The 26,569-nt window shown below is 43.3% G+C and overlaps 1 protein-coding gene across 12 annotated transcripts in view; it reads right to left on the reverse strand.

Annotated features, from left to right (window-relative positions):
- ABCC8 (ATP binding cassette subfamily C member 8) overlaps positions 1 to 26,569 on the reverse strand; it is a 125,920-nt gene that overhangs the window by 72,699 nt on the left and 26,652 nt on the right. For 9 of the 12 annotated variants that reach the window (XR_012646026.1, XM_074997750.1, XM_074997746.1 and 6 more), the window contains 5 exons: positions 16,966 to 17,016; positions 16,063 to 16,227; positions 12,833 to 12,988; positions 6,278 to 6,412; positions 137 to 299 (listed from right to left, as the gene is read on the reverse strand). Coding sequence is in view for 11 of the 12 variants with exons in the window: in XM_074997750.1 (XP_074853851.1) it covers positions 137 to 299; positions 6,278 to 6,412; positions 12,833 to 12,988; positions 16,063 to 16,227; positions 16,966 to 17,016 (670 nt within the window). In the remaining variant the exon portion in view is untranslated. The remainder of the gene's footprint in view (positions 1 to 136; positions 300 to 6,277; positions 6,413 to 12,832; positions 12,989 to 16,062; positions 16,228 to 16,965; positions 17,017 to 26,569) is intronic. The other 3 variants (XM_074997747.1, XM_074997741.1, XM_074997751.1) reach the window with 2 other exon arrangements.

Genomic DNA, 26,569 nt, shown 5'->3' on the forward strand with positions numbered 1-26,569 from the left:
ATCTGGCTGCATAATAAGGAGAAAGTGCTTCGATCCTAACACTGCAGGTCTACACCAGCTGAGAAATAGCAAACTCCTTAGGAGGTAATAATGTACCAGTGCATGAGCTCATCAGTATGATAAGGATGCAACTTACTAGATATGGATGTATAGAGGGCAAAGGACTTAAGGCTGGTCATTTCCTTTTCCCGGGTTTCCTCCACACTGCTGTGAAAGATGTGTTCCCAGGCATAGAGTTTAAGGAGTTTAATGCCCCGAAGCATCTCATTTGTTTTCTTCAGTCTCTCATTGGAATATTCCTGCAATGATTACATGTAAATTAAGGAGGTTACTAAAACACTTTACCATTTAGAATGAGAATCTGTCTCACTGTGTAAACTGCTTGCCATTCTTCAGAGGTTGTATACACTCATCAGCCAATACCAGGGGTCTCAAACTCCTGGCCCATGGTCCATCCCCATTGGAACAGGTGTGCAATCAGTCCTGGTGGACTGGGGGAGGGCTGTCCACTCCCCAAGCCCTGCCCCTTCCCGCCTCCACCTCCACCCATTCTCTCCCACGGCACCCCATTCCCTGAGGACTTGGTTTTGGAGATTACAATGGGGCCTGATGCAACAGCAGTAAGGCCCATCTATACTCCCTGTGGCTCCTGATGCTCGGAGGATGCAGAGTGATGAGGAGAGTGGGTGGGGTTGTGGTGGGGCTTGAGGAACAGGAATGAACAGACCCCCTCTCCCCACTCTCTCCACCTGGGCAAGACTGTACAACTGCTCCAGCCAGGGATGGCCTGCTGGGTGGGAGTTTGACACCCCTGATCAATAAGATCTTCAATGGCTTTGTCTATTCAATTTTCCCTTTCCAGAGGTGTGATTTTCAAAAGTATCTAAGTGACTTAGAAGCACAAAGTCCCACTGACAGTACAGTAGCTGCTATTGAAAACATCATGTCGACCTTGGCTTTCAATCACACTCAGATGTTGGCATGGCTTCTAGAATGTTTGCAAGCCAAGAATGTTTGCTGGATGTTCACCATATAAATAAAGTAAATCTCAGTAACTGTGGACACTCTGAAATAAACATTTTTACATGTAATTTAAAAGCTACACAGACTGCTCTTATATGATGTGTTTGTAATGATGTACTAAACTGAACATAGGTTGCTTCTTAATTCTTTTCTTTTTCTGTAGGGCAATCCAGCATTGCTCAGATATGAGGATGAAGTCTACATATATTTCTGGATAATTCTATAGGACAGAGAGCAGTGTTCCCTCTAATTTTTTCCACCCTTGAGTGGAATGAACTGTCTTAAGTGCACCAATATGAGGTGATTTCTGACAAGGAGGTGATCTGTGGCACATCACCTTCATAGTGATGTGATTCATTTGCATCTTGAGGCTGCTACACGACGACATGACTGTCACAGTACTCCTCTCAAAGATTGGCTGCCCCCAGAAATTAATTAGCCTCTTGAGGCTGCTTCACGACAATATGACTGCCATAGTATTGAGCAACAGTGGATCCCAAAGCGACCACTTTGAGGTCAAAATGGGAGTCAAACAAGTCTGGGTCATTACCCCATCACAGTTCTGCTTCTTCATGGCCATGATCCTTCACCCCATTGATGGTAAGCTTCCAGATGGCATGAAGATTATCTAGAGAATGCTTGGGAAGCTTTTCAATCTCAGGAGGCTGAAGGCTAAAAGCAAGACCCCCACGACCTCCATCATGGAGCTCCAGTACACAGAGACAACATCGTTGCTACTCTCTCTCCTGCAGCCATTCGGACCATCTTAAGTGCCTTTGCTGAAGCATACAACAATCTCTGTCTCACATCGAACATCAAAAAGACCAAGGTGCTCCACCAACCTTCCCCGATGGGACATTATCATGTGCCTTCCATTGAAGTCAATAGAGAACTACTGGAAAATGTGGATCACTTCCCAAACCTTGGAAGTCATCTTTCCACTAAAGGTGACATTGATGCAGAAATCCAACATTGTCTAAGTCAGACAAGCTCTGCTTTCGCCCACCGGAGACAAAGGGTCTTCGAGAACTGGGACATCGATCCTGAGACAAAACTCCTTGTATACCGTGCAGTGGTTGTTCCAACTCTACTGTATGCACATGAAACTGAACAATATACAAGTGCCATTTGAAGGCACTTGAATAATATCATCAACACTGACTCAGAAGACTCCTAAATATCTCTTAAGCCGCGTCTACACGTGCACGCTACTTCGAAGTAGCGGTGCCAACTTTGAAATAGCACCTGTCACGGCTACACATGTTGGGCGCTATTTCGAAGTTAACTTCGACGTTAGGCGGCGAGACGTCGAAGTCGCTAACCCCATGAGGGGATGGGAATAGCGCCCTACTTCGACATTCAATGTCGAAGTAGGGAATGTGTAGACGATCCGCGTCCCGCAACATCGCAATAGCGGGGTCCTCCATGGCGGCCATCAGCTGAGGGGTTGAGAGACGCTCTCTCTCCAGCCTCTGCGGGGCTCTATGGTCACCATGTGCAGCAGCCTTAGCCCAGGGCTTCTGGCTGCTGCTGCTGCAGCTGGGGATCCATTCTGCATGCACAAGGTCTGCAACTAGTTGTCGGCTCTGTGTATCTTGTGCTGTTTAGTGCAAGTGTGTCTGGGAGGGGCCCTTTAAGGGAGCGGCTTGCTGTTGAGTCCGCCCTGTGACCCTGTCTGCAGCTGTTCCTGGCACCCTTATTTCGATGTGTGCTACTTTGGCGTGTAGACGTTCCCTCGTAGCGCCTATTTCTATGTGGTGCTGCCCAACGTCGACGTTGCCAGCCCTGGAGGACGTGTAGACGCTATTGATCGAAATAGCTTATTTCAATGTCGCTACATCGAAATAAGCTATTTCGATGTAGCATGCATGTGTAGACGTAGCCTTAGGAGGATAGCTGCACAAACACTAACATCCTGGAAGAGTCAAACAAGACCAGCATTGAAGCCATTATCATTCATCAACAACTACGTTGACTGGTCACGTGGTTCAGGTGTCTCATCAGCACCTCCCAAACAGATTCTGTTTTCCGAATTGGAGGAAGGACAGAGGAGCACTGGGGGGCCAGCAGAAGCAATATAAGGACATGTTGAAATCACACATGAAAACATTCAGCATCTGTGTCGACACTTGGGAGCACCTTGCTCAACACCATCCCCAGTGGAGAATGGTAATCTGTGAGAGGGGTGTCATAATTTGAGTGGTCCCGCCACAGTGAAGGTGAGGAGAGAAGGAGAAGAAGAAAAGACCATGAAAAACTGCCCCATGCCCCTCCAATAGCTCCCAACACCTGCCCCTTCTCTGATAAGATCTCTGGCTCCAGAACTGGGCTGATCATCCATCAACAGACTCAGAAATAGGAGGGTAGCATGAAGATATCTTACTCATTACTGTGTGACCGCCAAGAAGGAGAAGTGGTGCACACAACAAAGTCACCTGGCAGGAGTGGAGCCAACAGGTTCTGAGTGTAGGAGCGGGCTCAGATCTGGGGCAGAGGGCTGGGATGCAGAAGAGTAAGGGCTCTGGCTGGGGTATGGGCTCTGGGATGCACAGGGCTTGAGGAGCTCAGGGCTAAGAAAGAGGGTTGGTGTGAAAGGTCTCTGGCTGAGGGTGCAGGCTTTGGAGTGGGGGATGGGTTGCAGGAGGGGATACAGGCTCTGGGCTGTGGGTGTAGGCTTGAAGGTGGGGTCAGGGATGAAGGCTTTCAGGTGCAGGAGGGTGCTCAGGCCTGGTGCGGGGCTCAAGGTGGGGCAGGATTTGGGGTTCAGGCTTACTTGGGCAGCTCCCTGCCTGAGATTGTGAGCAGAGGCCCCTTTCCCCAGCTACAGCAGCTCAGTGCTGCAGCTGGCAGGGAGGGGCACCCTATTGCCCTACATGGCAGCTTGATGCTGGGGCCAGCAGGGTGGGACAAGCAGCTTTAGGGAGTGCAAACAGAGCTCTTTACTCACTGCAACCCTGAGTCCCTTTGCAGGGCTTATGGGAAGCTACAAGGCTATGCAGCTTTGGGGGGACTTAGGTGGAAAGTATTTAGAGAGGGGCTTTTCCCCTGAGTATATGTACATACATCTCCCATTAATACTCGGTGCGACATGTGCATGTGGAGAACAAAGTGGATCTCGGATGTCAATTTTGTCTCAATGGACAGGCAATGAAACATCATTGATAGAGCCAGATGTGTATCCAGAAGCCACCTGCTGCAAGACAGGCCCCGCAAGGAAAACAACAGAACACCACTGGCCATCACATACATCCCCCAGCTAAAATCTCTCTAGTGCACCATCAGTGATCTACAACCATCCTGGAAACGATCCTTCACTCTCACAGACCTTGGGAGGCAGACCAGTCCTCACCTACACACAGCCTGCCAACCTGAAACAAATTCTCACCAGCAACTATAGACCACACTACTGTAACTTTAAACCAGGAACCAATTGTTGCAACAAACCTCAGTGCCAACTCTGAGGTTTACATATCTACACCATCATGGGACCTAACCACATCACGCCATTAGGGGCTCATTCACCTGCACATCTACTAATACAGTATATGCCATCATGTGCCAGCAATGCCCTTCTGTCATATACATTGGCCAAACTAGACAATCTCTATATAAAAGAATAAATGGACACAAATCAGAAATCAGGAATGGTAACATACAAAAACCTGTAGGAGAACACTTCAGTCTCCCTAGACACTCAGTAACAGATTTAAAAGTAGTCATCTTGCAACAAAAAATACTTCAAAAACAGACTCCAAAGAGAAACTGCAGAGCTGCAATTAATTTGCAAATTTGACACCATCAACCAAGGACTGAACAGAGACTGGGGGTGGTTCGCCAATTAAAAAAGCAGTTTCTTCTTGATGTTCACACCTCCACATTAGCTAGTGATAATGGGCCACCTCCTCCCTGACTGAACTGACCTGGTTTCTCTCCTCTTGATGTTCACAACTCCACATTAGCTGCTGACAATGGGCCACATCCTCTGTGACTGAATTGACCTTGTCGACTTGGCCCTCCTCTTTACTGGAACTCCCTCCTTCTCATGAGCCTATAAATTTGGACCCTCCTCTGGAACCCCCACTCATGCATCTGACAAAGTGGGTCTTTGCCCACAAAAAGCTTATGCTCCAAAATATCTGTTAGTCTATAAGGTACCGCAGGAGTTTGTGGTGTTTTTGGAGATACAGACTGACTCAGCTATTCCTCTGATAAATGAAATAACAGTGATTCTGCTGAGTATAGGAATAGGCTGGGGGGTTCCATAAACTTATTGGTGCAAAGCACTGATTCATTGCAACTTTTGCTGCAGCAGTGCAGGGGACAAATTAAAATGAAATTCCAGGGCAGAGGTAGTGGATGGCCCTGGCTATGCAAACTATGGGGTTCTACTGAGCAACACATATCATGCTGTGTGGCTGCTAGGACTTTCCAGAGGCTGCTGGAACAGCTGAGGTATGTCTGCACAGGTATTCTGTTACCTGACTCTGAGTGAGAGTGAAGGAGTCCTTCTGCCTATATCCCTCCCACCGACTAGATTTGTTTTGGGCGATTTTGTGCATGGGACAAGCATTCAGGTCTCTTGTGAACAATAGCTTTTTAGTGGCTAGAATTATCATTGACTTTGTTCTAATCTATAAAATAGGAAAGGGAAAGAATATTCAAATCTCAAGTTATTTATTGTAAAGAGAAAATAATCCCTGTTTAAGAGAATAAATCTAAGACAAATGGACTGTGTCTAAACTACCTCCCTACTTCGAAGGGAGGAAGGCAAGTAGGGTGTTGGGAGTTTATTAATGAAGTGCTGCGGTGCATAGGCAGCACTTCATTAAGCAAATTCCCCCCGCAGCAAATTCAAAGTGTTTAACTCCAATTTTGAGAAGCAAAGGGACTTCGAAGTACCCCAGGCATTTTGAAGTACCAGTGGGTGAGCCGTGGCTAGACGCAAGCCAGCACTTCAAAGTTAAACACTTTGAATTTGCTGGGGGGGAGGGGAATTTGCTTAATGAAGTGCTGCATATGCACTGCAGCACTTCATTAATAAACTCCCAACACCCTAACTACCATCCTCCCTTCGAAGTAGGGAGGTTATGTAGACACAGTCATGGTGTCCTTGCTGTGTGTCTTTCCATTACTTTCTCATCCTGCCATTGACATACTAGAATGTTACCAAATCTCTGACAGGCAATATTTGGTTGATATCATAGGCTTAGCTTTGCAATTCTAGATGCAGATGAATGTGTTTGAAGATACTTACTAATGTGCTTCTTTGGGCCTGGGAAAGTTTAGTCGCCACAAAGTACTGGACAGGTGCAAGTACTATGATCACTACTGCTCCAATTAAGGCACTGACTCCAAGCAGGTAGTAAAGCAGAAGCACACCTGCAATAATCTGATGTAAGAAAGGGTGAAAAGACAAGGAATTACCTCATTGTAAGTGCACAGCAAAGAATAAGCAGACAATAAAGCCATACATGCCCCCTGGACAGTGTGCTGAAAAACGATTCACTACAACAAAGCCCTGCCCCAGGGTTTCATGTATAATCCCAGAAGTTCTATTTTATATATTGCATTAATAAACTACACAATAGCTGCATCTAGACTAGCCACCAACTTTGAAGGGGGCATGGTAATTAGGGTGTTTGGAGATTACTAATGAAGTGCTGCAGTGCACATGCAACACTTCATTAGGCTAAATCTCCCCCACAGCAACTTCGAAGTGTGAAACTTCGAAGTGCTGGCTTGCAAGTAGCCGTGGGTCAGCCATGGGTACCTCAAAGTGCCCGCACTACTTCAAAGTCCCTTTACTTCTCAGCACTTCATTAGTAATCTCCCAACACCCTAATTACCATGCCCCCTTCGAAGTTGGGGGCTAGTTTAGAGACAGCCAAAGTGTTTAAAAATCTGGCACTGCTATGCACTCACAAAGGAAGGCATGTGCTCTAAGCAAAGATGGGAGGCCAAAGTACAATCCTCCTCCTCCTCCCACTACCTCCCCCCACAGCAAATCAAACCAAATTATGGTCAAGTCACTCTGCTCAGAATCTCATTAATTTACTACTGGAAGAAAATGCACAGCATGATGTGACAACATATGGCTGTTTCAGTGTGACTTAAAAAAAAATACAGGGATCTTTTTCAATTGGTGGGCTGTACGCTTTTAATCCCAGATTGCAATATGGTTAAAAAAGCTTGCTATACATTCCTGTACTGCATGGACAACCTGCTACAGACAGTATTATATTTACAGTAGTTCACTGCTCTCTATTGCCACAAAGTATCACAGGTATAACTGTAAAATAAATAATAAGAATAGTTTAAAATATTCATTTACTATTTCTCACTACACTGTTGACAGTTACTACAACGTTTTCCCCTGGATACTTGGATGATGTCTACTTCATTGCACTTGCATATATTTTTAGTCGCATTTTGGTAGATTTAATGTCCCCACCATTTATTTTAAGTTTGAGAAAACCTAGAGCTCCATGCTTTATGTCTGATTTTAATCTTTCATGCAAAAAGCCTAATTTAATTGACTGTGACTTAACTATAAATAAGAGTAGCAATTTCCCAGAATGGATGACAGTATTAAAGGATGCTAAAAATATAGTTGATATGTTACTCATTTTGCATTTAAAGCAGAGAGCAGAATATTTTACTATGTAGTCATAGCATCACTAAAGACAAATGCCACAAGATACATTATAATGCACAAAGAAATAAGAAACAAAATCATTGGAGGATTCATGCTACTGAGAATCTTCATCTCAAACTCTGCAGTAAACTTGTAATATGCTTAAGCCCATATGTCTAACATAATCCTTTAATAGTAACAGAGAGGGAGCCGTGCTAGCCTATATACTATCAAAACAAAAAAGCAGTCAAGTAGCACTTTAAAGACTAACAAAATAATTTATGAGGTGAGCTTTTGTGGGACAGACCCAATTCTTCAGACCCACTCTCAAGTAGTGGGCCTGTCCCACAAAAGCTCACATAATAAATTATTTTGTTTGTCTTTAAAGTGCTACTTGACTGCTTTCTTGTTTTGATAATCCTTTAAGAAACAGATGAAGGGCAAAATGTTCATTGCCAGTCTATGCTGCAGACACAAAACTGCAGTGCAGATTGGAGAAGTAGCATTTTGTCCTGAAACCCTACATATATCACTGTAAGTGAAACCCACCAGGCAACGAGTTTCTAGTAAGATGTACTCATGTTCACGTATGTGAACACTTTGGGCTACCAGCATTCTATTCATCACAGACTATGTAAACTAAACTTTAAACTTCCATATAAAATCAGGGTATACATCTAAGATGAGAAAGTCGAATTCATGTGACATTTTCTATAAATTAGTTAAAACATAATTTAATAATTTCCCTAATACTTTGTCTAATGAGCTTTCTGTATGGGCTCAGTCTTAAAACGTTTACATGGATAACCCCCGTGAATGTTAGAGCTACACTGACATTAGGAGAGTAGGATCCAGACTAAGTCCATAGTTTCCACTGATATTAATGGAAGTTATGCATTCATATGGAGAGGAAAATAGACTATTTTCTCATTACTGTCTGAGCTTATTCAGTGGATTATTATTATTAGTGTTCAGCTTCCTTTGCTGCCTTTTTTCATCCAAACAATCATTTGGTACATCTCTGCAGAGTAGTTAAAATGCATTAAAGTTGGCAATATATACTTGAGAAAAAATTGCAATGTTTACTTAGGAAAAATACATTGTCAGAAAAGGAATAAGGGAGGAGTAGCACATGCTGGACGTGAATCCTCTAGGAACAAAAATTAAATATTAATTGAAGAACACTCTACAAACTGCAGCAAAAGGTTGTGGTCCTACAAGTCTTCCACGGGCCTGATCCATAGCACACTGAAGTCAGTGGGATTCTTTCTGTTGACTTCAGTAGGGTTTGTTTCAGAGTAGGAGCGCTACTGAAGATCTTAGTGTCAGTTTCTTGCATGCAGCTATTTGTAGGAACGGGCCCTAAAACAGTAAGGGGCAAATCCTCCCACCTAAGAAAGCAGCCTAGAAGGCTGTGAACATGGCATAGAACCCTGTGTGAGGAGGAGCCTGGCAGCACATCCCCAGCTAAGACCAAAAATCCTGTGAATTCATGTAGCTAATGCAAAGGTACAAGGACTCCAAGCAGACACCCTTTGCTCCATGGACTGTCAAGGTCCATACATTGGGGCGACCATATCTCCCTGTCCCAAATATGGAACAGGGAGATATGGGGGAGGGGTGTGGGGGGGAGAGAGGTAGCTCCTCCTAGCACCATCAAGCCCCAGGAAGCTGGAAAGGAGGTGCAGCCGCCAGCCCTCCCTTAGCCCTGGAGAAGTGGGAGCCCTGTGGAAGTGGCAGAGACACGGCAGCTGCCCATGCTCTCCCTGCTTCCATGAGGCTCCAGGAAGTGACTACGCAGTGACTTATGCAGCTGCTGGCAGAAAAGGTCAGCGGGGAGAGGGCCCAAACATGGGACAATTAGTCCCTTTTAAAAAATAAGTAAGGACACCTTTTTCGTGTCCCAAATACCGAACGGTCCCGCCAAATACAGGATGAATGGTCAACCTATCCACACAGTTCTCAGGGGACCCACTGATTCTGGGGAGGCACCTCCTGCTATTTAAATAAAAGGAGTGGGAAATCCATCTGTTTTACCTGTTCCAGAGACAAACTTTATGTCCGTTTCTACACAGGCCACTTCCTTTGGAAGTGGCATGCTAATACATGGAGCGAAAGATGCTAATGAGGTGCAGATGCAAATTCCTCATGCCTCATTAGCATAATATCATGTGATTTGGAGTCCGGAAGACCATTCTTCCGGACTCCAAAATGCCGTGTAGAAGCACGACTCCTGAGGGGAGCTTCTGGAAGGAAGTCCTCCTTCTGGAGACCCCTTCTTCCCAAAAAATTTTGGGAAGAAGGGGCCTCCAGATGAAGGACCTCCTTCTGGAAGCCCTCCCCAGGGTCACGCTTCTACATGGCATTTTGGAGTCTGGAAGAACGGTCTTCCAGACTCCAAAGCATGTGACATTATGCTAATGAGGTGCAGGGAATTTGCATCCACGCCTCATTAGCACATTTCACTCCGTGTATTAGCATACCACTTCCGAAGGAAGCAGCCTGTGTAGAAACGGCCTATGAGTGCAAACTCATGAGGTTTACTATCCAAGTGTGGGAATGACCAGCATCTGGCACAGAACCACAATTCTGCATTTTACAGTTGATTAAAAGTGATCCTATCTCACCTTCTCCCCCATACTGTGACATCAGAGGTAAATGTTTTCAATATACAAAGCATGCATGCATACCTTTCCAATACAGGGTTGTGGATACTAGTTGCAGAAACATTTAATTATAATTGCAATGAACTATAATCCTCATCATATTAGATACCACATAATCATTGATGCAGAAACAGTAACTACACAGTGTTTTAGCTGTGTTAGTCCCAACCTATTAGAAATAAGATGAGTGAGTAGTATCAGTTGGTCCAATAAAAGATATTATCACATCCACTTTGTCTCTTTTTAAAAGGTAATCAGTCATTGTCTTCAGCCAACTCAAATGATATCTGACAATTAGCAAGGAGTTACATCACAATTCCCAGAGAACTGTTTTGTTTTGTTTTTTAAATCCTGTAATGAAACATTACACAACTTTCCTTTTAGCAAAACCTCTAAGATTTCATCTGCCTGTGACTGGGATATTTATGACAGTTTACAATTACCAAGAAATTCAGTACTATGACTGGCTTTGTTATAGATGAAACAAATCTAGAATCTTTAATATTTCATGAAGATGGTACATAGTTGGAATGAGTAGGTAACTGGCTTTTGTCTAGTTTTAAAACTAAAGTATGTTTGATTAATAATATAAAGGATCCTTCTCATGATTTAAGGGGTTTAAGGATTTCCATGGCAGAAAGGTAAAAGCCCTTCCAGGGCCTAATACTGCACCAAGGACTTCAGTCAAAACCCACTGAAGTAAATGAGAATCTTTCTATTGACTTCAGTGGGCTTGAATCAGGCAGCTACTGAAAGCAGTAGCAAAGCTACCATTTATTTCAGTTGGACCTAGGTTAGGGCTCATAGCATACACTTTTAGAAAAATACATGAAGTTGCAAATGTTTTTAATCAAGGAGAAATATGTGATTCATAAAATGAATAAAATATTGGTTAAGTGTCTGTAAAAATAATTTGTTTTAAATAGTTGCTTGGTTTGTTCAATTTTTGATGAGAAGACTCTTTTGAGCATCCATTAAAGCGTTCAAGCTGCATTATTAGTAAAAGCAATGAATGGATGCAGGGCAAAGGCATTGTGGGAAGAAGTCTGACAAGCACGATGCAGACTTAATTGAGTTGTACAGCATGGTGCATTCAGTGTGTTACAAAACCAAAGTAATTACCCTGATTTGTTGCAGAACTTTGTAGGATAACAATGCATTTCAATGTAGATATATTTTTGCTAGGTTAACAGGAAAGCTAGACACTGATGTTGGACATTAATATTCTCAATATCTAAAGGGTTGCATACTACCCAAAGCACAAGAAAATGAGCCTGTCTCTCAGTTACATTGAGGAAACATGACAATGACTTGACAGTATAAAAGGAGTATTAAAGTAGGTGTAAATGTCATTTACACCCAAATTATAGCATCCTTGCACTGCCAGAATACCGTACAATGGCCATAGAGAACTGAGAATCAGGTCTTATATGTTTTTATCAAAAACACAGAACATTTTATTTGTCTCAAAGCTCCTTTAGTCAAGCCTTTTTATCTGCATACACGTCACAGTGTGTGTTTGTTGCAGAATAGCTCTACAGCCAATAGACACAGCACCCTGACATGCAGATTTCTTTTAACAGTAAACAAGTCTGTCACCACCTCTTCAGTACAGTGACTGACAGTTATAATTGTCCTCACAAGCTTTGCTGGAAACAATATTCTGGCATGCATGTGGGTGCACATACACTCTCTCTCTCTCTTCCCCCTCCAATTCCCACTCCCTCCAAAAATGATCACATTCTTAACTGTTCCCACAACAGCAGGGAAATTCAGGCATTAAGAATCAACAGAAGTTCAAAAATCATATTTTTTGTGAAAACGTCATATTTATAATTGTCATGAGCCATAGCTTTGGCCTGTTCTGCCCTAGAAAGTTGCATTGTTTTAACGAGACAAATACAGTTAAAGTGAAACATACTCCATAGCATAGATGCAGTTATATCAGTAACTATGCTATAGTTATTTCCACTACAGACGGGGATGAAGGCTACTGCAGTACAATTTATCTTTATATTTGGCATAAGTGCATTCATACTAGGGCTTGTACTGGAATAAATGTATCTGTAAAATAATCAATGACATTGAATAATGGGCAGTTACTTTCAAATGTAAACCAGAAATTAGAGCAAGAAAAGCCCAGTGGAGTTGCAGCCATTTGTACCAGATGAAGACCTGACCTTAACAGGGAAAGCAAATTAAAAAAAAAATAGCCACTGCTATATAATTTGTTTACTGCTTGTATTTTAGTCTGTTTTTTGCATAGCCAGCCTCCCTTCTGTCCAACAGACACTATTCTCAGTTCTCATGCAGTAACCTACATGGTCTTGAGGAAATATATGACATTCTAGGAAAGCGACAACACTCTTTCATTCTTACTAGTCTTAATTCTTAATTATGTTAAATACATTTCTACCTTCTTGTTCTCTCTGCTTCAATAAAATTCATGAGAGAATGATCTCTGTGAGCTGAAGTACATAAATTACATGTAAGCATTCAACGTTCTTACCTGCACAGGCATAGCCCAAAGGTTAGGGCAGAGGAAGAAGAACCACATCAGTTGGTTTGTATCTATGGCAACCAGGTTACAGATCTGGCCTGCAGTCATTTCCCCCATAGACATGTTGGAAGTTGACAGTAGCATAATCTTGTTGTATATTTTTGTCTGGAAATCAGAACTTTAAATATTATGTTCAGAGAAAAACCTCACAGTTATGGACAGCATTACACTACCATGATGCAATTTACACTACTAAAACTGGTGCAGTGTTTTGGAACTCCCAGCACACGAAGGGCTGATCTTAAAATAAAAACAGATTTGTTGAAGTCACATGCAGCAAAACACCCACAAAACAAGCGCTCCAGTTGCAAACAGAAGAGTGCTTCAGTTCTGCATACTTTTAGCAACAAAAACTGATGTTAACTTCAATAGGAGTTGAGTGTGTACACACACAAGGAATGTATGACTAAGCCCTTCATATGGAACCTAATATTTTCCAACTTTCTGTTCTCCACTCCTGTAGTAAAACCCATAGAAAACTGTGTACTCAGAAATAAACATTTTGCTGAATACTCTGCACTAGGGAGGCAAGTGCCATCTGTGTGAGCTGAAGCCTCAGAGCCTGAGGACATGTTGGCATCTTCCATGGATAGTGCAGACTCTGCAAGGAGTGCCAGTCCTGTCTGTGGCAATTTTTTTGGCATTTTAACTCAGGCGTAACAGACTGGTGACAGAGGGGTTTTTTTGCCATCAGAGGCATGTTTACATGGCTTGTTTACTGCCAGCAGTGGCTTCTGCTAATGAGCACCCATTTGCAATTGTGAGACTACTCATTAGCATGAAGCTGCCAGCAATATCCCTCCATGTAGACACAGCCATTAAGTTCAACTATGGCTATCTTGAAAGTGCATAACTTTATTATGAATTATGTAAACATTCTTTGTCAACATGCTGCATTTTTTTTAAATTCACCACTAAATAATATGTCTGTTCCAGGACACAGCCTGGGCTGAATATTCACAGCATATCTTTCTAGGAAATCTGTGATATTTTAAAAATTTCTCTGCAGATTGTTTTAAGTTTCTGCTTCAGGTAAAATTTTGATGGGCACTTTACATTCTTCTCTGTGCCTTCAGAAATTACTTCCCCAGTTAATCCAAAACCCTTTGAATTTCTTGATCTTCAAGGCACATTGGACAGCCAATCTCTATACTAAGACTCTTCCGAAAAGGGTGAAGGTTTATTCTTTTTTCCATGGATGGAAGATTTTTTCTGTAATATTATTGACATTTTCATGCATGTAATTTTTTAAAATATTTAACCAGAAATTTTAGTATACGCAGTTAAATTATGTAAGTATCCCATTGATAGACATATAAAATTAGTAAATTAGATGATTAAATGCAAATTGTAACGAACAATCATATTGGATAAGCATGAGAAAAATGAATATATATTTACTATTAAACATCTTTCTATCCTGTATTTCTTAATCCACATAAACTTCTCTTACAGTCAAGGGAAATTTGGCCTACACAGGACATAAAATAAGGCCTACTTATTTACTATTTCAAAATACTAAAATGTGTTTTGACAAAAATCGGAACCCCTTCAACTTGCGTGATTATTTGTTTTTTTCCCCTTTGTTCTGTAAACCCTTTCTTTTGGTCTCCGAAGCTACGTCTACACGTGAAGCCTACATTGAAGTAGCTTATTTCGATGTAGCGACATCGAAATAGGCTATTTCGATGAATAACGTCTACATGTTCTCCAGGGCTGGCAACGTCGATGTTGAACATCGACGTTGGGCAGCACCACATCGAAATAGGCACTGCGAGGGAATGTCTACATGCCAAAGTAGCACACATCGAAATAAGGGTGCCAGGCACAGCTGCAGACAGCATCACAGGGCGGACTCAACAGCAAGCTGCTCCCTTAAAGGGCCCCTCCCAGACACAGTTGCACTAAACAACACAAGATCCACAGAGCCGACAACTGGTTGCAGACCCTGTGCATGCAGCATGGATCCCCAGCTGCAGCAGCAGTAGCAGCAGCAGCAGCAGCAGCCAGAAGCCCTGGGCTAAGGGCTGCTGCACATGGTGACCATAGAGCCCCGCAGGGGCTGGAGAAAGAGCGTCTCTCAACCCCTCAGCTGATGGCCGCCATGGCGGACCCCACTATTTCGATGTTGCGGGACGCGGATCGTCTACACGTGCCCTACTTCGACCTTCAACTTCGAAGTAGGGCGCTATTCCCATCCCCTCATGGGGTTAGCGGCTTCGACATCTCACTGCCTAACGTCGATGTTAACATCGAAATAGCACCCAACACGTGTAGCCATGACGGGCGCTATTTCGAAGTTAGTGCCGCTACATCGAAGTAGCGTGCACATGTAGACACGGCTCATATGTGCTATGAGATCAGAAATTCTGTCCTGAATGTCTCTTGTAAATCCAAATAACTTGCAGGATTATTGGGGCTGGGGAGAGGGACAGATTCTTTCCCCCTAGATATTTTTGTCCTTGATCAAAGTTCCATAGGCACAGAACTGAGAGCGGGAGTGCAATGGCAGATTACTTAAAGCAATAACCCTATACTAAACCAGCAAGGCTACTGTCAGATGCACAGTCACGGCACATTTGAAATTTGGCCCAGCCCTTCCATCCAGACAGAGGTGTGACTGGTGTTGTGATTAAGTACACAGGGAGTCTGTTTTAGTACAGCAGAGTGCAAGAGAGCTCTCCAAGAACTTGACTCTTGGAGGCACTGTTTCATGTACTTTGTGGGAGAGAATGAAGACTTCCTCTCAGGCTTGGGACCTTGGCATGTGAGAGTGTAAAATGAGAAGGGACCAGAATGAGGTCACTAATGAGAGGGTGGGGAACCTACGCATTACATGAACTGGTGCCACTGTACTCTGGTGATTTAGAGCATACAATCTCTAAATGAGAGCGGTAAGAAGAAAGCTCCCTTGTGAGCATGTTATTGCAAAACCAGCAACATCAAGAGGCTTTTACTTCCTCTAGACCTGTTATGGATGATTATTAGAGGCAGGATACTGGATGAGAGGAGATGAGATGATCTGCTGTTGCAGTGTGGTATGGTAATGCATATGTTCCATTTATCCCAATTTACTATATCATTAAATAGAATTTAAACTATGAATCTATTACAGCTGTTATATTCCTACTACCCAGGCACTTTTCCAATGCAGACATGTTACTTATCATCTTGGGTACCTGAATTGCTCCTCTCAAGTTAATTCCAGTTTCAATGGCAACATAATATGATGCTTGGAGAATTGTCCTTTGCAGAAGAAGAGCAAAAAATAGAAGGACAGCCAAAACATAAGCATTGGCCAGGAACTCTTGAGATGAAATAAAGAAAACGCCAAGAATTTTAATCTGTAAGGAAAAGGAAGTTAGAAAACAGATTTAATTGGATTTTTTTTTCAGTCTCGCTCACTTTTGTACAGCTTATGTTTGAATAGTTTAATTTATGACTTTGTAAGCTGTTTGAAATCTGACTCAGAAAGACATTAGTGTATTGTGTTGGATTTTGCAATCATAAATTGTATTTATTTATCCCTTAAATTATATCCAACAGAATTTCATGGACTACTAGAAATGCATAGAGACCACCCAAATCCCAGAAAAATCTCTTGAAAATGGGCTGGGGCTAAGATAGGGGAAGAGGATTTTAAGAAGCCAGCACCTCAGCAGCCAGAGAAGCTAGCAAATACGGAAGTTTTGTATGAGGTGTAGCAAAAGAATGTAAAACCAAAACCACCTAACAAATATACTCTAATTTTAGGCTAATAATTCCCCCCAGTACACACCAATCAGACAGACAAACAAGCATTCACTCCCCCACAAAAATAAAAATGCTGTAAGAAAAAAAAAAATTCAGACAGAAGTCCAAAACTAGAGTGCAGGCTATCCAGTTTATTGCTTTGAATGCAGCGTGTATAATTGCTTGCCTTGAGGAGAGGTGGTATATGCACGTATATAGTGAAAGCAGCACAGGATTCTCATGTTGCAAGGGGGATTCTTGAGACTAAAGTGGCTGAAATACACACACAGAGAAGCACATAGCTGAGACACAGCTATGTGTCTTACAGCAACACAACAGAAATGTCTCACCCTCCATCTGACAGACTCTGTGCTCTCAAGGAGGATGAAAGTCAAGCTGGTCTGAAAGGAAACAATTCCAGAATTGGGACCTTCCTCCCCCTTTGTGTCATCATATTCCAGAGTGACCAGAGGAGGGATTCCTGGGGGATGGGAGGGTGTCACTAGCTACATGCCCCTCCTCTCCTGCTCCCTGCTCCACCTATGTCCTCCCCATCATGCCCCTTCTCCACCCTCACCCGCTGAGAAGTGCTGCTTCCAGGGACTGGGGGGGCGGGGGGGGCAGATTTCACCTCTCCCTTAGAGCAGCATGGCTGAGAGCACTGCAAGCTAGGAAGTGCATGCTCTTCTTGAGCCATGCCTCTCCAGGGAAGGGGCAGGATTGCCCCTGCAGTCCCCAGATGCCGCACCGCATTGACTGTGAGTGGGGGTGTGAGTGAGAAGAAGGGTGCTTTTGAAATTGGGGCACCCTTTTGAAGGAACCCCGACCACACAGCTATTTTAATTTTGATATCAGCACTTTCGATGGGCCGGGTGGCCACCATTATACAAATGGAGTGCTGAATATTCATATCAGCACCTCATTTGCATTTTCAAATGGCCGTAATATACAGGTTGTGCCAGTAGGGGATGCCATTATACATGAAGGGAATTAGCTTAAAATAAAATAAAAATCTTAAATAAATCGAACAATACCACAGAATCTCTTTGGAAAGAAACTACATGTTGAAATAAGAACAGTGGCAGTGGCTGCAAAATGCTCAGGAAGGTTCAACAGTCTACAAAGGCAGAAAAGGCAATAATAATGGAGAATTCTAAATGTCCTCCAATTGACTGCATATGTCACCTTGGCAGAGGTAAAATTTCTACACACATTAAATGCCTGCTTCTTGGAGTAGCTTGTCCTGGAACCTACAAGGGGAGAGGCAATTCCTGACTCAGTCCTAAGTGTAGCACAGGATCTGACCCAACTCCAAGAGGTATATGTAGGTGAATCACTTGATAATAGCAACCACATCATAATTAAATTTCATATCCTTGTCAGGGGGAAATTACAAACAAGCCCACCACAGTAGTATTTATGATTCTGTTTTTGGAACTTTGGACTCATCAGGGAACAACATAAAAAGAAGAGCCTAGTTAAACAAAAATTAAAAAGCAGTCACAGTGATGAAATGCTTGCAACCTGCATGGAAACCATTTCAAAATAACATACTAGAAGTTCAAGTTAAACATACACCCGAAATAAAAATAAGGGACAAAATAAAATTCCGCTACAGTAAAACTACAGTGTAAAGAAGGTGGTTAGAAGCAAAAAGGCTAGATGGACCATAGTGGTGACGCAGTATGACTGTTCTTATATCCTTATGTTCTTAGAGAGGCAATGTTTCAGCAAGTTACTGAAATGCATGATTAATTTAATTGACTTCAGTGGGACTATTCATAAGCTTAAAATTAGGCACATGCTCACTTATTTTGTAGACCAAGGGCCAATATCCAGAAATTACATATGTGAGAGTTTCGAATGGTTAGGATAATCAGTAGCAAGTCTCCTGAAATCCTATCTGCTTCATGCACTGTCACTGCAGGCTTGCTGACACTGTCCCTAACCAAAATCTTCAAATGTCACTTCCTATGATAAGAAGATAGTTCAGCATCTGTCCACACAGAGTTCTTGGCATCTCTGGTGCAACTGTTAATGAAGTGACTAATCTGTAGCAAATGTCCATTGCAATTTTGCACTGTGGACACCTGTTCACTGGGAATTGTAGTGAGGCCAAATAACTAATTAACATTGGCTAAAGTGAGCAGCTATCAAATGGTAAGGACTTTTGCTTAGCACTGATCCAAGCTGGATTTGAATGAGCAAAGGACATTTAGCCATCCCATCTCTTAGTGACATGACATTCCTACAGAGGGTGTTCATGGACTACATAGTACTGAGATTCATACTGAGGCTGAACTTAGCTTTCCATAATTAATAACAAACTCTGCCCCGCAAACCCTTACTTATCAATTGAATCGTTCCACTGAAGTCACAGATTACTTATATTAGTAGACTAGTCACAAGGGAATGGAATACTTACACAAGTGAGTCCCAAACTCCTGAAACAGAAGCATACACTATAGCCACATCTACACTAGCCAGCAATTTTGAAATTTGACCCCATCTTTTGAAAGAGAGAGTGGAGTGTCTGCACATGCCAGGTGCTCTTTCAAAAAGAAAATCAAAGGAACGTGCCGCAGCTTTTGAAGCCGCTCTTCAAAAACTGAAATAGGAAAAGCTCTCTCTTTCGAAAGGCTCTTTCAAAAGAAGACGTCCACCGTGGCACCGGTCAGCTGGGACATGGAGATGTGTTGCCCAGCACCTGAGGGCTCTATGGTCTGTGTGTGCAGCAGCCTTTAAAGCTGCACAGACCCAGAAACCCCAGTGCAGGAAGCTGAGAGAGTGCAGGCAGCAGCCATTGCACAGGGTGCCCCTGAATGCTCCAGCAAGACCCCCAGAAGTTCACAGAGCAGCATGGCCAGCTCCCAGCCAGGTCATGAGCCCCATGGCTCCCGTTCTGAGCATGTCCAGTGCTCACGGGGTCCAGCGAAGGGGGGAAAAAGAAAGCCTCCCTTGGACAGAGCATGAGCTCCAGGACCTGCTGGGCCTATGGCAGGAGGAGGAAGTCCTTCATGAAATGGGCACGAAGTGGTGGAATGTGGCTGCTTTTGCCCAGCTGGCCAAGGGCCTCAGTACACGTAGCCACCCTGCCCACACTCCTGACCAAGGCAGAAGCAAGGTAAAGGAGTTGTGGCAGGGCTATGCCCAGGCTCAGGACCCAGCCAGCCAGTCACGGGCAGTGCCCGCTTCATACCCATTTTACAAAGAAAGGCAGAGCCTCCTATGGTCACAGGACACTGCCTCCCTGCCTGCTGTTTTCAAGATGTTTGCCAAGGAGACCTAGCCCAGGGACAGCAACGGGCCTGGACCATTGGCCAGTCCAACCACAATAGGGCCAGAGCGGGAGCCCGCTGCTGAGTGGTCAACAGAGGAGGACGAGCTGGTCATAGACCTCCCTCCTGCACCTCCAGCCATGCATCAGCCAGCTCGGCATCCCCCAACCTCAGCGTTGGACTCTCAGGTACATACCTGACAGGGCACACACCCTGGATCACAGGGCAGGGGCTCCATACCTGACAGAGGGCTCCCTGCACCCCCAGTGAACCCTGGCCAGCTAAGGATGGTGTCACGGCTGCCTTCAGCACCCACTCCCATGGATAACACCATGGCCCACTCCTGGGGGAGGGAGTGGGCAGGGCTGGACTACACAAGGGGTCCACCCCAGGGAGGTGGCGACCCCCTCTACTGTGCCGGGGGGGTGGCCCCCAGCAGGAGGTGCAGGGCAGTCGCCACTCCTGTGGCCAGCAGAGAGACCATGCTGCCAGTGGTGGAAAGGACCCCACCAACATCCAAACCCCCTTATTCCTATGAGCTCATTTTTTGGTTGGTTGGGTCCTTTTGGAAAGTACCCCAGTGTAGATGAGCCACGCAGGAGCAAACCGTGGCACTTTTGAAGTGCCACGGCCACTGGCATGCTAATGAGGTGCTGAATATGCATTTCAGTGCCTCATTAGTATTCTTCAATTTGGCCATTAGCGTAGCCATTTCAAAGTTTTTACTAAGTGTAGACGTAGCCTCAGTGATGAATAATTCCAATAGGCAAGTCTCATTTGTTTGCACCAGTGAGAATCATTCCATCCAGTTGCCCTTCCTTAGGAAGGTGAGTTACAGCTATTACCCTAGCAATCCTTGTTTGGACATCTCTCTTTATTTCAGATAACGCTAAGGTGAAAGTGCATTTCTGTAATGCTAAAAAATGAACAAACCATTTTCAAGAAAGCAGAGTAACACTAACTTACAGACCTGGACATAACCCTTGACAAAGATCCCAATATGGTGGCAAAGAAAGACTGTAGATCAGTGCAGTGGTGAGATAGAAAACTTGCAGCTTGTGCTACAGTACATGACGGTGCAATTTCTCTCTGCAGGGCTTCACTATCAGCGCTATCCTATATAGGTAGGTTAGCAAATAGAGATTTTGGTTCAGTGAAGATTTGTAGTAAGCACTGAACTGACACTTATGTGCATGTCTATTGAAAACAGATCTTTTAAACCAGTTGGGTCTTAAGACTGACCTTTCAGTTACATTTAGAATCCTCTAATCTAAATAAATGGAAATATACATCTCATAGAGCTGGAAGGGACCTTGGAAGGTCATCAAGTCCAGTTCCCTGCCCTCTTGGCAGGACCAAGCACCCTCCCTTTTTTCCCTGCCTCCATATTTTGCTCCAGGTCCCTGAAGAGCCCCCTCCAGAACTGAGCTCACAACCCTGGGTTTGAGAAGGCCAGTGTTCAAACCACTGAGCTACCCCTCCTAATTGAAGAACGTGAATGAAAATGTTTCAATTTCCTAAATGTAAAAGAAAGGTCAGTCTTAGAATCTGTTTTCAAAGACTGAAGTTTATTGCAGTTCTTTAATTAGAGGGCTGTGAAATGTTAAAACACCATTTCCATTGTAATTAAACCAGGACAATTTGTGTGAAATGATTTAACTGCATGGTTAAAAAAAAGCTGCATGAAAAAAAACCAGTTACATTAAAATATGAGTTTCCTCTATTTTTCACTCCCCTAGCCATTCAAACTTTTCAGAGTAAGTGAAAATCTAATTAAAAGTTTGCGTATGTTAATGACAGCTGGCTCTTTGGAGCAAGATGATATCACCACTTACATGGAATGGTGATGGAAGTAATTTGACATCTTCCTTTTAAAATCATCACAGGTATTTTATGGAACTGTTTACTAACAAGATTTATGTTACTGATTTCTCATGTCTCTCTTGCAGCCCTGCATTCACAACAGTACAAGGACTTTAATATTTGCCTTACTCAGACTTTCCATTACGCATTGTTGAAACAGGGTGACTTTTTTTTTTTTGTTGGAAGTTGTTAGGGATAATGCTTTGTGGGACTATCTTTCAGACTGTCCTGATCTCCAACCATAAACCCACAAGTGCTTTCACATAATACTATTCCCTGTTAGTAAGATGAGCAATGTACTTTCAGCTGAAAAACTAGAGGGAGACCATTGCGTTTTTTGAAACCTAAACAAGGCACCCTGAATTAACAAAAGATGCTGAAAGCTAACCCTGGGGGCGGTGGTGGGGGAGCTCTAGATATTGGATTAACAATGATCCTGTGTTTCAGAAGTATGCATATTCAAACTTTTCTCACTGTCACACCTGCACAATGTGATCCATGTTTGAATATGGGCAGAATCTGGTGGAATTCTGGCAGCCTTCCTGCCATGCAGAATTTCACCACTCTTTTCTTCTTAGGCATGCTCAGCCAAATTCTCTGCTGATGTAACTCCATGGACCTCTGCTTCTGCTTTGTTTTCCTAAGGGGCGTTATATACTCCCTCACATGCAGCTACTGAAATACAACTACTTAAAACCACGTTTGTCCACTACAGGAGTCTCGGAATACATACCACAAAAATGACCCCAACCTAAACAGAGGTGCTTTAGATATCAGTGTACTCTATCCAGCAATATACTGAGTGCTAAGACCCTGATCCAGCAAAGCACTTAATCAAATCCAGTTCTACTGACTTAAATTTAAGCACGTGTATAAGTGCTTTGTTTGACTGGGACCACAGTATACAGCACTTTGTACATCAAACCCTATAACCAAGTTTTATTTTCATATGTTTGTGATTTTTACTGTATCGTATAATTTTGTTACTACATCTATGATATTTCACGTCAATTCTGGGTGGAAAATACAAACTAACCAGCTTGTCACATCACAAGACACAGAAACCAGAATGTTCCAGGAAGTGCAATAAATACTGATATTAGAATTATAAACAGACATGAAAAGCCTGATAGAATTTATAGAATTATAGATCTGTAACTTGCTGTGGCACTGCTGAAAATACTTATGGTGCCTATAATATCCATATGATCTAACAGCCTAGACATTAGTCACTATTGCTGAGAGCTTAAAAGATGCAGCAAATATAGCTGCTAACTTTAAAGCTTCCCTTATTATCTTCTGATTGTTTTCATAGTTTGTTTACAGCAAAAGTTATACAGATAGTACTGTGGCTAGGCTAATAAAAATATGAAGTGTCAGTGTCAGATTCTAAGGTTGTGAACTGATATAATGCATACAATTTCACAGAAGAAAATTTTGTTTGAAGGTGTTGATTAGCAATGGTTCAGCATGACAGCTATGCAGTGCTAGCCCTTTAAAGCAAAGAAATGCCAAATTATGGGACACCTTGTAGCTGCATCCTAATGCACACATAGCATATTTCAAAGGATAGAGGCAGACTCTGCATCACTGCAGAGAATGTCTTTCTGCTTCCATCAGATACAAAAAATCTGCAAGATACCGAACCTTAAGCACAGCCACCAACTTCTCCCACGCCAACCTGCATACCTAATTTGTGAACATGTTAACCTTGAATAGTTGCTAGTGTTGTTGGATTTGCAATTAAAGTTTTGTATTACACTTTAGGCCAGATTTTGATCTGTTGTCTCAGCAAACATGTGGAGTAATTCTAAAGCAACAGAATCAGAACTATTGACTTTTGTAGAGTTAATGAAGTTTGCCCTGTTGAAATTGAGGTCAGAATCTGCCCCTTCAAAAACTCTTTCACCATCTTCATAAGATTGTCTTTCTAAAAAAATTGTCCTTTTCTGACTGCTACATTAACTACATTTCAGCCATGTCTACATTTGCGCCCTTCTTTGAAGGGGGCATGGTAATCAGGGTGATGGGAAATTACTAATCAAGTGCTGCACTGAATATGCACCACTTAATTAGGCAAAGTTCCCACCGCGGTAACTTCAAAGTGTCCGACTTTGAAGTGTCAGCATGCCGTGTAGCCACGGGACTACTTTGAAATGCCCGCAGCTACATGGCATGCCAGCATTTTGCAGTTTGACACTTTGAAGTTGCCCTGGGGGGGAATTTGCTTAATGAAGTGGTGCATATGCACTGCAGCACTTCATTAGTAATCTCCCATCACCTTGATTATCATGCCCCCTTTGAAGAAGAGGGGCGAGTGTAGACATAGCCTTCCAGAAGCAAACTATTAAAAAGGGTATTTACCCTTTGGCTCATTGCAAATAAAGATGTTTCTTATACAGTGGCAGGGCTAGTTTATTGAGGCCACCAAATAGGAATATTTTGGGTGTTCTTCCCCACCCCCAGTATTAAAACAGGCAAGTTCTTATAATTCAAAGTTAAGAGGTTGCACTCTTCTGCTGCTCAGGCCCTAATCAGCTGCTTAGTATGTGTATACCTAGTGCCAGCTCTGCCCCTGTTGCAAGAACAATCACACATACAGCTTTCTCAGAATAGACCAGGGCACATGCAGGTTTTTCTACATATATTGGTTTATTTGCATGAGGCTTGAACTGAAAATGTAGGCACATATTAGCCAGACATTGCATGTTACTTCCAAGAGCTGAAAGCAATTTTCACAGTTACAGTCCAATTACCAGTTTGGTAACCAAGTTATGTGAAAGGTAGGCCCAAAGAAAAGAAGAAGCTCTCTCTAGGCATCACTATACCAATGGCAAGGGCCTATCACGCCCTCTTTCATGGTCCATAGGGGGACAGCAGATCATTTGGCTTCATTCATTCTCAACCCAGGACATCACTGCCACGGGCATACACAACTTGGGGCTTTAACCTCCACCAATCGAAAAAACCCAAGCAGTGTTGTAACACCTGAAAGGCTGACAAATTTAATTATTAGGTAATGAGTTTTCATGGGCAAGACCCATTTTCAGATTTTCAGAAATCTTTTGGAAACTTTGTGAAAAATTTTCAGAAAACTTTTGAAGAAGTTGGCCTTACCCACAAAAGCTCATTACTTAATAAATATATGGGTTAGTCTTTAAGGTGCTACAGGCCTGCTTCGTTTTTGTGAAGCTACTGACTAACATGGCTACCCCTCTGAGACTATCAACCAAAAAAAGTTTAAGGACTGCATTAATAAATAGAAGAAGCTCTAATTTGATAATAGAAGGTTGTTGTTCTCACTTTTATTAGTAACAGGTATTTACTGAACTATTGACTAAATGGCCGTGTCTACACTAGCCTCAAACTTTGAAATGGCCATGTAAATGGCCATTTCGAAGTTTACTAATGAAGTTCTGAAATACATATTCAGTGCCTCATTAGCATGCCTGCGGCTGGGGCACTTTGAAATTGACACGGCTTGCCACCGCGCAGCTCGTCCCGACGGGGCTTCTTTTCAAAAGGACCCCACCTACTTCGAAGTCCCCTTATTCCCATCTGCTCATAGGAATAAGGGGACTTCGAAGTAGGCGGGGTCCTTTCAAAAAGCAGCCCCGTCGAGACGAGCCACGTGGCGGCAAGCTGCGTCAATTTCGAAGTGCCCCAGCCGCCTGCATGCTAATGAGGCGCTGAATATGTATTTCAGTGCTTCATTAGTAAACTTCGAAATGGTCATTTACATGGCCATTTCAAAGTTTGGGGCTAGTGTAGACATAGGCGATGCGGGACAGCCTATACCTAAACTGTTGATCGCACTGGAAAATTAATTCCTTCATATTTTGCTTTTGACATACCATGGGGGTTCCTCTCTCACCCATGATTTAAACAAGAAAAAATAACTACAAGCTCTTTTACCCCCAGGCGTGAATGGGCTAGGTCAGGAGTCATCAACCTGTGGCTCCAGATCTGCATGCGGCTTTTTAAGGAGACACTTGTGGCTCTGAGTGCTGCTGACGCTGACGCTGGTTGTGGCTCTGGAGGCTGCCGCTGCTTAAACTATGCCTGCATCCTAAAACTGGATTTAGGGAGCACAGGAAGAGGAAGCTGGCAGGCCAAACATGGGGATAGGATGGCAAATTTGGGGGCTGAGGTGTATAAAGCCTGGAGATGGGGTAACAACTTTATAACTGGTACAAATCCTTGTGTGTGCACTGTTCTTAAAATAGGGGTGACAAAAGTAGGGTTTGACACTATTTATTGAGGACTGTCTCATATTCATGTGCATGGAAGCTCCTGAAGTACTCATTTTGTAATGGAATTTGAAAAAAATGGCTCTTCTCGCTAATTTAGTTGCAGACCCCTGGACTAGGGTCAGATGCTGCAAAATGACACCCAAAGGATTATGGGTTTCATGACAACTGATCAGCCCCCCTCTCCTTGTGAAAAGAGAATATGGAATTCATGCAGGGGGAGGAAAGAAGATGTGAGCCAAAGAGGAATCTCTGGGAGTCAGCCACAGAAACAGTGGCAGCTGTCTGGACCTAATCCAGGTCTCTCTAGAGACAAGGGAGCAGATGTCCTTGTGCGTACAGTGAGAGAAAGAGGATCAGTAGCCTTCATGAGAAAAGGAAGTCACTCAACCAGTCTGGCTGCAGAAAGCATGACAGATGCACAGACAAGTGAAAAGAAACTATGCATGGTGAGCCATTTCCCAGCAAGGGAAGAAAGTAGCCAGAGCCTGCCACAGGAGTGACTTTCTGAACCTGGCTACATAGAGCCAGCAGTTACCTGCGGAAAGACAGACTTCAAAGCC

Source organism: Carettochelys insculpta, chromosome 6 (assembly GCF_033958435.1).
Source record: "Carettochelys insculpta isolate YL-2023 chromosome 6, ASM3395843v1, whole genome shotgun sequence".
Lineage (NCBI taxonomy): Eukaryota > Metazoa > Chordata > Testudines > Carettochelyidae > Carettochelys > Carettochelys insculpta.